Source organism: Meles meles, chromosome 21 (assembly GCF_922984935.1).
Source record: "Meles meles chromosome 21, mMelMel3.1 paternal haplotype, whole genome shotgun sequence".
Classification (NCBI taxonomy): Eukaryota; Metazoa; Chordata; class Mammalia; order Carnivora; family Mustelidae; genus Meles; species Meles meles.
The window spans coordinates 8,804,668-8,819,614 of NC_060086.1; the positions used below are offsets into that span (position 1 = coordinate 8,804,668).

Genomic DNA, 14,947 nt, shown 5'->3' on the forward strand with positions numbered 1-14,947 from the left:
GTTGGGGATCCCAACCACCGTCCCTCGCGTGTCCCGTTCTGCCCGCGGCGGGGCGGGGGGAACCGATCCCGGTGCAGCGAAGCGCGCGGCCCAGCCGGGCGCAGGTGGACGCGCTGCACGCGCTCGACGTGGAGCGGCTCCCGCGGGGGCTCGAAGCGCACGAGGCGCGCTCCGGCACCCCCGCCCGCCCGCATCCCCTCCTCACCTAGGCGCGCCGCCCCGACCCTCGACCCTCGCGGTGCCCGCCGCGGCTGCGGGCGGGAAGGGAAATGAAACGTGGGAACAGAGCTGCGGTGTGTGCGTGTTTGTGCGCGGCCGTGCCTCCGGGTGATCTGGACCCTCCCGGAGTCCTGCCCCCCGGGTCCGGGGCGCGCAGCGGGGGCCTGCCCCGCCGCCCTGGAGATCTCACAGTCTCAGCTGGGCTTGGCCCGGGCCAGCTGCTGGGACCCGGTGGGTGGGCTTTCCGGCTTCTTCTGAGCCTCCTCCCCACATCAGTCCCGGAACCTCCGCTGCCTTCCCTGCAACCTCCCAGCTCCGCCCAGAGGCCAGGGGCCAGTCCAAAACGACGGACACTGGCAGTTCAAAGATCATTCTGGAGGCATCTAGCGCTCCGGATCCAGGGATCTCCCTCTCCACACACACGCAACAGACTCGCAGCACCGGGAGGCTCCCGAGGGTTTGGTCCCTCCGGCAAGAAAGACTTCCTGCGGCGCCCAAACCTTCCTCGTTTGTGCTCGGGGCCCTGGAGCCCCCGCTGGCAGAGGGCAGCGACTGCGACAGGCATCTCCACAGACCGGCCGTGGCCCCACCATGAAGTCCGTGCAGAAACAGTGGCTAGAAGTACTGAGCGCCTACTACTACGTGCTCACTTTCCTCTTCATGGGTGAGAGGCCCGGTGCCCTGGGGTCCCCAAGGGGAGCAGGGACTTCAGGGAGAAAGCCTGGGGCTCTACTTGCTTGTGCACTGGAGGGCAAAGGAAGAAGGAGCCCCCAGAGGTCAGGGCCATGGCTGGAGTCACATCTGCCATCTGTGAGGGGGCCGGGGGCGGGGGAGAGCAGGTGGCATGGAATGATTCTTCAAAAGCTAATGCACTCATCTTTCTCATCTATCCCCCAGGCCCTTTCTTCTTTCTTGTCATTCTCTTCCTCCTCTTCACGTCTTTCTGGTCGGTCTCTGTTCTCTACCTGGTGTGGCTCTTCCTGGACTGGGACACGCCCAACCGAGGTAAGTGCCACAGGACCTGTGCCCAGGAAGCAGAGACGGTGGCACGGGCCCTTCAAGGATTCCTCCCACGCATCTCTCCGCCCCAAGGTGGAAGGCGCTTTGAGTGGATAAGGAACTTACCCATGTGGAGACATGTCAGGGATTATTACCCTATCAAGGTACCAGGTCATCCACCCTCTTCCTCCTCCCTCTCCCCAGTCCCTGGCACTTACCCCTGCCAGTGCACCCTGGGCTCCCTAACCTCAGACGGGGTGGGCGGTGCAGAGTAGCACCGCACAGTAGGCTCTCTGTGCTGCCCACCCCATTCGAGGACTTTGAACTCTAAAGTCCAGCAGGGTGGAGGGCAGCTCTTTTCAGCTGGTGTCCTGCCTTCCATGCCTGTTTCCCTGCATCCTGCCTCACCAACCCCCCCCCCCCCCAAGCTGGTGAAAACCACGGAGTTGCCCCCCGACCGCAACTATGTGCTGGGTGCCCACCCACACGGAGTCATGTGCACGGGAGCCTTCTGCAATTTCTCCACCGAGGTCAACAGCTTCTCCAAGAAGTTCCCCGGGATTGAGCCCTCCGGGGCAGGGCTGGCCTCCCTCTTCAACCTCCCAGTCTATCGTGACTACCTCCTGTCCTTCGGTGAGCCTGGAGCTGAGCAGGAGGAGCCAGCCATTCCCTCCCAACCCCCACTCCCACCCCCGCCCCCGCCCCCGCCCGGACTGCCTCCCGCGCACCCAATGCAGGGACCTGGCCTGAACATTGGCCTGCTTCACAGGGGGCATCAGTGAAGAGCTCCAGAGCAAATGTCCGTCATCCTTGCAGGGAAAGGCACTCTAGGTCACACTGACATGGGCACGGGGGTGGCAGGTTTGGAGGGAATAGGGTGTGGGGCTCACTAAAGGGCGGCTGAGGGGCCAGGCAGCCTGGGAGTGGGTGGTGACGGCTCCCCACTTCCTCTCCGTGTAGGGCTGCGTCCTGTGAGCCGGCAGAGCCTGGACTTTATCCTGTCACAGCCCCGGCGCGGGCAGGCTGTCATCATTATGGTTGGGGGTGCCCAGGAGTCCCTGTATGCCATTCCAGGGAAGCACTACCTCATTCTCCGAAATCGCAAAGGCTTTGTGCGCCTGGCACTGAGGCACGGGTGAGTCGGGTACAGGCACCCAGCCCGGGGCTGCTGTTGGAGGTCAGAACTTGACATGGTGTCTGGGGGTCCACACTCTTTTGTCCCCACCCATCCTGGTCCCTGTAGTTGGGCCTCTGTGTCCTCAGAGCCCACTCTGTGCCCTCTGGCACACATCAACACTTGGGCGCTTTCTCTGTGCCAAGCACCATGCCCACTTCTGCCAGGCTTCTGTCCTCTCCGAAGAAGGCAGGATCAGGGGGAGCCTGGGTGGCTCAGTTGGTTGCGTGACTGCCTTTGGCTCGGGTCGTGGTCCTGGAGTCCTGGGATCGAGTCCCGCATTGGGCTCCCTGCTCGGCGGGGGCGTCTGCTTCTCCCTCTGACCCTCCCCCTCCTGTGCTTGCTGGCTCTCATTCTCTCTCTCTCTCTCAAATAAATAAATACAATCTTTAAAAAAAAAAAAAAAGAGGCAGGATCATAGCGTAAGTACTAGGACCTTGTGCTCCAAAATCCAGAGTTCAAAGCCATTTCTGACACTACCTCAAAGGCCAAGACCCTGGACATGTTTCTCTGCTGTGAGATAGGATGAACACTGCTGTACTAGAATGCTGTAGGTACAAAGGCTCGAGGACAAAATTTATACAGTTGACCCTTGAACAACATGGGTTTGAACAGCACCAGTCCCTTACCCATGGATTTATTTTTTTTTTACAATATAGTACTGTAAATGTATTTTCTCCTCCTGATGATTTTCTTTTTTTAGAGATTTGATTCATTTGTTTGAGAGAGAGAGAGAGAGAGAGAGGCATGGGGGAGGGGAGCAGAGGGAGGGGCAGAGACCCTCAAACAGATACCACCCTGACTGCAGAATCCAACTTGGGTTTCAGTTCCAAGACCCCGAGATCATGACCTAAACCAAAACGGAGAGTTAGCCGCTCAGCCAACTGAGCCCCCTGGCACCCCCTAATGATTTTTTTAAGGTTGTATTTATTTGAAGGGGGTGGGTAAGAGCATGAGCTGGAGGAGGGGCATGGGGAGAGAGAATCTTAAGCAGACTCCCTGCTGAGTGCAGAGCTGGACCTGGGACTCGATCCCAGGACCCTAAGATCATGACCTGAGCCCAAGGCAGATGCTTCACTGACTGAGCCCCCCAGCTCACTTTATTATAAGAATACAGCATATAGTACATACACAAAATGTTAATTGACTATTTATGTTATTGGCCATGCTATTAGGGGTTAAGTTTTGGGGGAGTATTAAGTCATATGGGGATTTTTGGGGTGGGGGTCAATGCCCCTTACCCCATGTTGTTCAAGGGTCAGTACACACTCATTTCTCAAGAACGGTGAGTCCCTTCTCTCCAGATCTTTGTCATTTGCTTGAAAGGGCCTTGGCCAGTGGGATCCAGAGGTGTGGGGAGGGACTTGTGGTTCCCTCCGAAAGCCGCTGGCCGACCACCCTTCTTGTCTGTCTCTCTCTCTCTCTGTCCCTTCCCAGGGCCTCCTTGGTACCTGTGTACACCTTTGGGGAGAATGACATCTTCCAGCTTAAGGTTTTTGCCACAAATTCCTGGCAGTATCTCTGTCAGGTCACCTTTAAGAAGATCATGGGCTTTTCTCCTTGCATCTTCTGGGGCCGCGGGCTCTTCTCGGCCAACTCCTGGGGCCTGCTGCCCTTCGCCAGGCCTATCACCACTGTGGGTGAGTACCCATCTCCGGGCAAGAAAACTGCTGTCAGCTGCGTGGGCCGCAGGACCTCCCCCACCGCCGACCTCTGTCTCCCCTCTCCCTGCAGTGGGCAGCCCCATCCCAGTGCCCCGGAGCCTGGACCCCACCGAGGAGGAAGTGGACCATTATCACATGCTTTTTATGGAGGCTCTGGAGCAACTCTTTGAGGACCACAAGGAAAGCTGCGGGGTCCCAGCTTCTACTCACCTCACCTTCATCTAGCCCTTGCTGTCCTCCCCCCTCCCCCACCCCCAGCCCTGAGCCCCTCAGCCCAGGGCACTGAGAGCTCTACCTACTGCCTCTCTGTACTGCTCCAATAAAAGCTCCTTCTCTCCCACCATGACGTTGTAGAATCAGATGCCTACGGAGCTCGCCCTCCGGCTCTGGGGGTTGAGCAGGTCCGGGAATGGCCCGCCTTCATTCTCCAGGAATGCGGGGATCGGAACCCTGAATTCTCCTCCCAGCAAGCCTTAATTCGGCTGCATGACCTTGCCTACGTCTCCTTCCTTTGTAGAGCCCTTTCTCCCTCTGGGAATGAAGGCATCTGCTTCCCGAGAGCTGGAGGGCGTCAGGACTGAGTTGAGGAAGGCGGCTCTAGGGAGGGGTCGCCTTTGCGGGGTGAGCTGGACAAGACAGGACGGAGGGTCGAACAGCCAGCCCGAGCGAAAGCCGAGTTTCGTTAAAGGTTCCTGGCCATGTGAGGAATGGAATAATCTCTGATGGGAGAAATAAGGAGGTTGGTCTGTACTACACCCCTCTCTGTCTTTTATGTTTCCCTGTGGCCGGGCAATGAATGCAACAGGGACCTGTTTGACCAGCATCACGTCAGCTTCCTGCCCAGCGTCACATCAACATGAGCCCATCTGCTCAGAAAGCACAGGACTCCCGTGATGATCGAAGAATTAAAATAGAAGGGCTCAGAACGGAGATTGGCAAACTACCATCATCCTCATCACAGACACGTCGTCAGGCCCAGGAGAGGGTAAGACTGCACCGTCTTAAGGGTCCTCGTGTGGTCACAGCGTTCCGTGACGACATCAGTCCCGTTCACTGCCTGGCCTTGCGTCTGTATCCCGGACTTCAGAAGAACTTGCTGGAATGTAATCGGAATGCACCTACACCAGTCTCCCACTGTCCTATAAAATACATTCAGTGGAAGAATTTTTTTCTTGTTCCTGGAGGAAAATCTGAGCGGTCTTGTGGCTTATCTGGGTCATTCTCGGGGGGGGGGGGGGGCAGTAAATTCCTCATTGACCTTAAATTGGTATAGACCTGTAGCTTGAGAAGTAATCTACCCTTGGATCTCCGTCCGAGGGTGGGAATCCTTTATCTCCAGCAAAGGCGGCAGGGGGGCTGCCTGCTTAACCAGAAGGGTTAACCAGAAGGGAAGGTGGAAAGGGGGCGGGGTTGCCCTTTTTCCTCCCTCCTCTCCCCCTCCCTTGCTAGACCCTGTTGCTGAAGGGTTACTGAAGGGAAGGAGGATCCCAGACGTTCTTGACGACATTGTCCTAAGATAGCTTCGTGTTCTCTGGGCCTCCAGACCCTCCAAGCTGATTCCTTTGCCTCAGGGGCCCTCTCCTGGATTTTCCGGAATATTCCCTTTTAGCTTTCTCTGCCTCTTCGTCTGTCCTTGGTTTTCTGCTCATGCACTTGACACAGGATTTCTCCTTAGGAATCCCATTGCTTTTCTTTCTTTCTTTCTTTTTTAAAGATTTTATTTATTTATTTGACAGACAGAGATCACAAGTAGACAGAGAGGCAGGCAGAGAGAGAGGAGGAAGCAGGCTCCCTGCCGAGCAGAGAGCCCGATGCGGGGCTCAATCCCAGGACTCTGAGATCATGACCCGAGCTGAAGGCAGAGGCTTTAACCCACTGAGCCACCCAGGCGCCCCTCCCATTGCTTTTCTAGGCTGAGGGGTAGAGAGAGTGATGGAAACTAAACAGCTCGAGGTTGGAACGTGCTTAACCTGGATACCACCGGAATACAGGCTCAAAGCAGCCACTTGTCCTTCCTGGATGGGAACATCCGGTCAGCTACCGTCTGGCCGCTGGACTCCTCTGGTGGACACACTCCACAAACGCTGGGGAAGACCAAAGTCTTTGAGTCTTGCAACCTTTGTCACTGATCTTGTGGAGGGAAGCCTGGCCCTCCGGGGGGTAGGACTTACCGAGCTCTCAAGTCCTTCCCTCACACCTCTCTCCTTGGTGTCCAAATTCTGATCCTTATCATGGGTTGGGGACTCAAGGGTCACTTCTCAATCACTGGCTTGGAAAATGTGGTCTTGCTTGTTGCACGTGGTCCGGTCTGGTCCCTTCCGGAAGGCAGGGCCTACTTGGTGGAAATTCATGTCTCAGCCCAAACGTTAAGGATAGCTCAAGGATAGCATCACGGGTTTTTCTCTGGATTCTTCCCCTGAGGGACAAAGGCACCACCTTCTAGTGAGAACCTGCCACCAACCGCTGGGGATATGGGGATTAGATCGCTGTGGGCCTTCCTCCAAGAAGCCCTCTGCCCTTCTCCTCTGTGAGTGGTAGATGCCTGTCTCTGGGGAGGGGAGGTTGGGCTGGGTGTAGGTGAGGAAAGGGACCTTTGGGGACTGGGGGGGGGGGGGAGGAAGGGACTTCACTCCCGATCACTCATTACTTCTATCTGAAATCCAAGACCAGTAAGGTCAGGGGATGGGAGGGATTAGCCTGAGGCTGGAGAGAAACAGGAGACTCCTGTCTGAAATCCAAGACCAATAAAGTCAGGGGTGGGGGGGTGTGTGGGAGGAATTAGTCTGAGGCTGGAGAGAAATAGGAGAAGCCAGCAAGCAGTTAGGACAGAAATATGGTCAGGAGGAGCAAAGTCTTCCCAGTACTCGTAAACCTCACTGGGCAAGTTTCTCAGGAAAGTGGTCCTGTCTCATCCTGGCGGAGAGAGGGACAATTGAGAGGGAACATTATCCTTCATGTGGAAACATCTGGGTGGGTTAGACACAAACCAGAAAGGTGTAGGAAGGTCACGATCAGGCTTCTCTCGGAGAGAGCCTTGACACCCATACCCATAGGTGCGTGTTGGGTTGGGGGTGGGGTACAGCAAACAGTGCTGAGAGCTGTGGCAAGACTGTGTAGGGCAGGGGTGCCGCCTGGGTGACTCAGTGGGTTAAGGCCTCTGCCTTCAGCTCAGGTCATGATCTCAGGGTCCTGGGATCGAGCCCCGCATCGGGCTCCCCACTCAGCAGGAAGCCTGCTTCTCCCTCTCCCACGCCCCTGCTTGTGTTCCCTCTCTCGCTGTGTCTCTCTCTGTCCAATAAACAGATAAGAATCTTGGAGGAAAAAAAGGAGAGGAAAGAAAATGACACTCCTGGGCAATGACAAGTGTCCCCGGCTGGACTGACACTCCAGCTGAGACAAAGGGCCTTGTGCAACGTCAGTCCCCTGCCTCCCAGAGACTGCTGTCATGTGGGTTTCAGCCTGGAGCTGAATCTCCCCAACGCAACCGTCCACTTGGCCAATGGGCTGAGCTCAGCTGAGGCGGGTCAGGCCCAGACCATGATCAAAGCCGGAGGCCCGGACAGGAATCAAGATTCTAGAGAGATTGTGCTCGAGCTTCAGAGCACAAGGCCTGTCCTTTCTTGTTCTGGCCTGCACGTCCTGGGCCCTCACAGAGAAAGATGCCACACCGCTGGCAGGGTGACAACGGCCACTGACTGGAAACAGAAATAGCACACAGTTGGAAGGCATGTAGTTCAAGGGGGCGCCTGAGCCAGAACCTGAATTTGAGGACCCAGCGTGGTCCAAGGGCCATCTCTGAACCACAGGACAGTGCCAAGGACAAGTCTGCTGACATCCAGCTCTGAGCCACATGCTTGGCGTGTGGTCCAGCTCTGCCGGCCACTGGTCATGACCTTGGCGTGGGGTCCAGCTCTGCCGGCCACTGGTCATGACCTTGGCGTGGGGTCCAGCTCTGCCAGCCACTGGTCATGACCTTGGTCAAGGCACTTAAGCCTCAGTTTCCCCTGGTAACACGGGACTACCTACTTCCGAGCTGTGAGGTTTTAAAACTCCTTATTGAAATACAACACAGACGAGCGCGCAAATGACAAGGGCACGGCTCAGATTCTCGTCAACCGAACAAACACAGGGTTTCTCTGCGACGGGGGTGCGATGCCATCCAAGCTCACGGGACAGCCACAGGGATGTCTCTGTGCTGAGGTTGAGGCAAACTTCCCACCCACCGGCGACCCAGCCTTCTTTCTTTACCTTGGCTTTCTCGTGTTCAGGTGGGTGCCTCCTCAGCCACAGTGGAGCTGGGAGGAAACATCTGGAAGCCTTTGTGGAGAGGGAAGAGGGGAGGTAGCACTGAGGAGGGCCGAGGCGGGGAGAAGCCTTCACGGAGTAGCGGAGTCCACCGGGCAGGCCGGGGGAGGTCCTGGCATGACCACGGCTGGTTTGGAAGCTGCAGACCCAGACAGGGAGAATCTTGCTAGGGTCTGACCGGAGCCCCACGGCTAGTCCTGTCTCCATTCCCCTGTCACCAAGGCCAACCCCAGTATGCTTTGGGGATCTGGCAATCACCTCCCATAGGTGAGCTCTCCTCCAGCCCGGCTGCTGGTCCTTCCTGCTGAGCTGCAACCACTCTGGGTCCTCCCCACCTGCTTGTGGATAGGGCAAGCTCTGTAGGGGCAGAACATGGCATCTGCGTACCCGGGGAGCCCTAGGTCCTGAGCTGCCTGCCTGGGGCTGATGCTGGACATGCCAGAACGGTCCTCACCTCCTTCTTCTCCCCACACATTCCAGAACCCCACTCAAGACCCCTGGCCTCTTCAGTTTTCCTGCTAAACGGTTTTCAGCTTCTCCTGTTGCTTCCCACCCCCATCCCTCTGCGGACAGCCTCTGGGACCGCTCCTCTGCGATCAGAGATGTCCTGCCCCTCCTCTCCCATCCAACCCCTTCTCCTGCTGTCCAGATGCTCTTTGTAACACACTGCTTTCTCCGCGTAAGTCTCCCTACTGGATCCTCACTGTGACAGGGTCCTTGTTGTTAGAAGGTGTGAAATCCTCAGCGCCACATTCGAGGAAGACTCCAAGCAGCCCAGCCCGTCTTCCCAGCCTGTCCTTGACTCGGCTCTCCTTCCTGAGTGGAGAATGGATGGAACCCCTACCAACGAGCCCCAGTTCAGCTCCCGGGGCTCAACCCTCACTGTGAGCAGACCTTGGCAGGTTCACGCACCACTTCCAAGCCTCCTGTCTATACCACAGGGTTCCCGATGAGCTCGAAATGAGGTATGCACAGAAATGGGACCCAGCAGGGCACTCAGCAGACCTCAGTTACTGGCACTCTTATCTCGCCCATCTCTTTACGGGAAATCTTTTCCTAGCCACAGCCACATCCCAAGGCTCACACCATAGGATCCCATCATGTACACCATCGCGTTAGGCAGACTGGTCTTCTGTTACCCAAACATACGGCTCATCTATGATCTTTTATCTCATATTATTAAATGCGGCTGTTAAGGGCAGGAAGTGCGTCTTGGATGTTTTTGCATTTTGACCGTGTTCTGGTGATGGCCATGCACCAGGCATGAGCGAATGAAGCATGTCCAAGAGACCTGTGCAGAGGGAACCAGCTGCATCATTTGTAGATTGTGCCCAGGACCAGGAAGCCCAGCTGGGGGGCAGGAGTGCATGGGGGTTCCTTCACAGAGCCAGAAGTTGAGGGGGTTTGTACCCATAGTGGGAAGGGAGGGAGCTTCACTAGTTTCCCTAACAATGCGCCCCACACTTGGTGATTTAAAACAACAAAAATGGGGGTGCCTGGGTGGCTCAGTGGGTTAAAGCCTCTGCTTTTGGCTCAGGTCATGATCCCAGGACCCTGGGATGGAGCCCCGCATCGGGGTCTCTGCTCAGCGGGGAGCCTGCTTCCTCCCCTCTCTCTCTCTGCCTGCCTCTCTGCCTACTTGTGATCTCCGTCTGTCAAATAAATAAATAAAATCTTTTTTTAAAAAAATATTTTATTTATTTGACAAAGAGAAATCACAACTAGGCAGAGAGGCAGGCAGAGAGAGAGGAGGAAGCAGGCTCCCCACAGAGCAGAGAGCCTGATGCGGGGATGGATCCCAGGACCCTGAGACCATAACCTGAGCTGAAGACAGAGGCTTAACCCACTGAGCCACCCAGGCGCCCCAACAGATGTCCTTTAAAAATTCACACAAAAGTCTTCTCTGCTTATACCTGGGGGCCGCACCCACCCAGAGATGGTCTTTTGTGCAAATTATGTTGGGTGGTGGTGAGCATTCTCCACAGGATCTTTTCTTGGGGGAGTGTGCGTGACAGGTTCACAGAGAGAACATGGATCACTAGACCATCCTGAAGGGCCTACTGTATTTTCAAGAGGCCTGTGTCCCACAGAACAAAACCATTAATGAGCTTCCCCGTGCCATTCCTCCTCCTGTGTAGCTGAATGATAAGCCCCAACATTGCGATTTCTCGTCCTGATCTGGAAGAGTCTAACCTCTAAACGTATGAACGGAGGAAACTTACAAGCTCAACTTGATGTCTCCTTTGACTTTTTTCTTCCCCGTCATTCCCCCATGTGGCCACCAGAGGGCGGTCTCTACTCACAAGGTAAATGTGTCACTCCTGCTTAAACCCCCTCCGCACCCGACCCGCAGGGGGCCAGCCCCTGCCTATAAGACCGGTATCACCCAGAACTGCCAGTTCTTGCGAAGGGGTTTCTTGCTCTGGGCTTTGCTCAGGCTGCCTCCTCCTCCCGGCGGGACCTTGTCCTTCTTTATCCACTGGAAGGGATTTTTTTTTTAAGATTTTATTTTTAAGTAATCTCTACGCTCAGTGTGGGGCTTGGTTTCACAATCGGGAGATCAAGAGTTTCATGCTCTACTGACCTATCCAGCCAGGCGCTCCTGGAGGCGGATTTTTTTTTTTTAAGATTTTATTTATTTATTTGACAGAGAGAGATCACAAGTAGGCAGAGAGGCAGGTGGAGAGAGGGGGAAGCAGGCTTCCCGCTGAGCAGAGAGCCCGATGCGGGGCTCGATCCTGGGACCCCGAGATCATGATCATGGCAGAGGCTCAACCCACTGAGTCACCCAGGCGCCCCAGCTTGTTATTTTTTAAGGGTGCCTGGGTGGCTCAGTGGTTTAGGCCACTGCCTTCGGCTCAGGTCGTGATCTCAGGGTCCTGGGATCGAGTCCCGCGTCGGGCTCTCTGCTCGGCAGGGAGCCTGCTTCCCTCTCACTCTCTCTGCTTGCCTCTCTGCCTACTTGTGATCTCTCTCTGTCAAATAAATAAATAAAATCTTTAAAAAAAAAATCATAAAATTTTTTTTAAAAATTAAAAATTTGTTATTTTGAAGACCAACTAATGAAAAGAAAACTTTAAAGCATTTAAATGACTCATGACCTCAGCCAAAATCAAGAGTCGGTCACTTAACCAACCCAGGTGTCCCCCACATTTATTTCTCATGGGTCTGGATCAAGGTTCTGGCAGATTCAGTTTCTGGTGAAAAACTCTCTTCCTGGCCTGTAGACAGTCACTTTCTTTCTGCCTCCTCACAAGGCCTTTTCTCTGCAAATGCGAGGGTGGAGAGGGAGCTCTGGTGTCTCTGCCTCTTATAATCCTACGGATTCCAGCCCCACTCTTATGACCCCATTTAGCCTTTATTCTCTACGTAAAGGCCCCTGTCTTCAAATACAGTCACACTGGAGGTTGGGGCTTCAATATATGAATTGGGGAGGGAGACCCAATTCCATCTCTGCCTGTGATAAAGATCTACTGAAATACCAGAAGCGAAACGATGTCTGACATTTTTCTCAAAATATCAGGGTGCTTGCAGCATCCAGTGATAGTGGTTATGAGCTGATCATTGTTGAAGCTGACGGTAGGCCAGTGAGGCTTCGTTACACTGTTCTATTTTCTGCGTGTGTTAGATAGCCTTCAGAATAAAAGTGATGGGGGTTTTTCTACGGCTAGCTAATGATGGAGCTCTCCGAGAACAGAAATGGAGTCAATCAGACCCATCGAAGATGACGTTAATGTTTGTGAATGAATGACAGACATAACAGCCAATGTTGGCTCACGTGGACCTGGAGAGAGGGACCTGGTGAGGCGTGGGGAGAGAAGATGCGGAATTTCAGGGACTTCTAGGCACAAGCCGTTATCCTGAGCCTTTAGAAATGCAGTGTGAGGGGCGCCTGGGTGGTTCAGTGGGTTAAGCCTCTCTCTGCCTTCGGCTCAGGTCATGATCCCCGAGTCCTGGGATCGAGCCTCCCATTAGGCTCCTTGCTCAGCAGGGAGCCTGCTTCCTCCTTTTCCCTCTGCCTGCCTCTCTGCCTACTTGTAATCTCTCTCTCTCTTTCAAATAAATAAAATCTTTTAAAAAAAGAAAGAAAGAAAGAAAGAAATGAAGTGTGAGGCTGGGTTGTGCATTGGCTTGGGGTTAGGATACCAGGAGTCTGGTTTTTCTTTTTCTTTTTTTTTTTTAAGATTTTATTTATTTATTTGACAGAGAGAGAGAGATCACAAGTGGGCAGAGAGCCAGGCAGAGGGGGAGAGGGAAGCAGGCTTCCTGCAGAGCAGAGAGCCCAAGGTGGGGCTCAATCCCAGGACCCTGAGATCACCACCCGAGCCGAAGGCAGAGGCTTAACCCACTGAGCCATGCAGGCGCCTCTGGGAGTCTGGTTTTTCCTCTACCCGGTGGATGACTTTCGATAAAAATGATCAAAGGTGGTCTTAACTTCCCCCACTCTAGAACTAGGTCGAAGTCATTCCATCTTTCATAATACACTTATTAAGCATTTACTATGTGCCAAGAGCTGAACAAAGCACCAGAGGTATAAAGATAGCTTTAACATCAGGGAGCATGGGTGGTTCAGTCAGTTAGGCATCTGTCTTCTGCTTGAGTCATGATCTCGGGGTCCTGGGATCGAGCCCCACGTTGGGCTCCCTGCAGGGAGTCTGCTTCTCCCTCTCCCTCTGCCCCGCTCATTCTCTCTTCTCCCCCACAACAAATAAATAAAATCTTTAAAAAAAAAAAAAAAGCTGTAACATCAACCCCATTCTAAAAGCGTTCACTGTCAAGCTCAGTGGCTTCTCAGCTTTCTATCCCCTGATTCATGAAGTTCCTAGAGTCTGACAGTCCCAAAAGAAGAATAAATAAGGCAGGCCTCTGGTTCCATCTGCATTTCAGTGTACCAGCTGCAATGCACCGCAGGGGAGATTTGTTGTTCTAGTTGGCTAGACTATAATACCTGCTTTTAATCGAACCTCTATGCTCTGCCAAGTACTTTTCTTACATTATCTTACTCAGTCCTTACTGGAGGTGGGAGCTATGTCCTCTTTACAGATGAAGAAACCATGAGTCACCAGTATGTGGGATCTGTGATACCTTGCCTTCTGAGGTGACTGGAAGGTTCTTCCCAGTGCCATAATTCTGAGTAAGACTTTTAGGCGTTCACTGGCTCTGTGATTTTGAGGCAATTACTTGACCGTGTGGTCTTTGGTCTCCTGCCTTATCTGCAGATCAGCTGGTCCTTGGCCTAGTTGACAAAAAGCACACGCAGTGCCCGTAGGATACTCAGTAAAGCATCTGTTATATTTCTCTACAGTCGGCCAAGTGCCGATAGACTCGACTCATAGAATGGGGACTTGCCCAGGTAGAGGGTCACTGGATCAGGGAAAGGCCGGGGGTCTCAGCTTTGTTCTCAAAAGCTGGAGAGTCGGAGGGAGAAGAGGGGTCAGAGAGGAGAACACCCCAAAACCAAAAATCTGCAGGAGGAAGTCCCGGTCATCAGAATCCCAGGGTGCAGAGGTGTTCAGGGCCGGAGAAGAAGACCCAAGGTGATCTGCGGAAGGGGAGGGGTGAGAGAGGACGATGGGGATAGGGACAGCCCATATGAATGAAAGGACAGGGAGGAAAATACTGCCCCGCTGACAGTAAGACACAGGGGTCCAGAGAGAAGACACACAATATGCTCTTCCAAATAAAAGGCCCAAAGAAACAAGCCCGGCATGAGGGTCAAAGCCAGTATGGGTCCCCAAGTCTGAGACAATGTTTACAAAATTCAGAGCAGCTAAGGGACACCTCCAGCATTAACTGCCCTGACATCTGCTTCGTGCTTTGCCGTTTGCAAAAGCATTTTCACCAGGGGCGCCTGGGTGGCTCAGTGGTTAAAGCCTCTGCCTTCTGCTCAGGTCATGATCTCAAGGTCTTGGGATCAAGCCCTGCATGGGGCTCTCTGCTCAGCAAGGAACCCGCTTCCCTCTCTCGGCCTGCTTCTCTGCCTACTTGTGATCTCTCTCTGTCAAATAAATAAATAAAATTTAAAAGAAAAAAAAAAAGGCATTTCACCAAGTACATCTGCCCTCTGAGAGGTCAGTGGTAGGTGGGGGTCTCCGTTTGCAGCCGGAGGCCTTCATAGCGTCCCTTGCCAGCTACGGGATCTAAACCACATGACGGGACTTCTCAGAACCCACTTTCTTCCTCTGTAAAGTGACTACACGAGCCTCACCCATCCTACAGTGTTATGAGAATCAAACCGAAGTGCTGTGCAAACATTCTGGGTGCTTCTGCGGCTCACCACCAGGAGGGGGTGCGGGGGTGAAGTGGGGGGGAGGCGGGGTGGCCTGGTACCCAGACCTGTGAAGCCAGGACTCACGCCTCTGCCACAAAGCAAATCACGCTTCCATCCCCATGGGTCTTAACCTTGGCGGATTTTAAAGCCCAGGGGCACAAGGTGACGCACCCTCATTCCCCGCTCCTCCCCCCCCAGCCCCCCATCCTCAAAGCACTTACGGATGCCGAAAGCCTCTTGTTCCCTCTGGCTGGGAGGGGCAGACAAGAGATTCGTCATCTTCCAACCTCTTATCACCACCGCCCCCCTAAACTC

General features: G+C 54.3%; 1 protein-coding gene and 1 long non-coding RNA gene across 2 annotated transcripts; one reads left to right on the forward strand and one right to left on the reverse strand.

Moving 5' to 3' along the window:
- Nucleotides 1–573: 573 nt before the first annotated feature.
- MOGAT3 (monoacylglycerol O-acyltransferase 3) lies at nucleotides 574–4,399 on the forward strand. Its single transcript, XM_045994231.1, has 7 exons — nucleotides 574–883; nucleotides 1,117–1,224; nucleotides 1,312–1,382; nucleotides 1,647–1,851; nucleotides 2,179–2,353; nucleotides 3,830–4,032; nucleotides 4,127–4,399. The coding sequence occupies exons 1-7, from the start codon at nucleotides 811–813 to the stop codon at nucleotides 4,279–4,281; spliced, it is 990 nt and encodes a 329-aa protein (XP_045850187.1). The 5' UTR covers nucleotides 574–810; the 3' UTR covers nucleotides 4,282–4,399.
- Nucleotides 4,400–5,931: 1,532 nt separating this feature from the next.
- On the reverse strand, nucleotides 5,932–14,937 carry LOC123933970. Its single transcript, XR_006816715.1, has 3 exons — nucleotides 14,854–14,937; nucleotides 6,228–6,388; nucleotides 5,932–6,140 (listed from the first exon to the last, which is right to left on the reverse strand). It is a non-coding gene; the product is annotated as an uncharacterized LOC123933970 (long non-coding RNA).
- Between the last annotated feature and the right edge of the window lie 10 nt (nucleotides 14,938–14,947).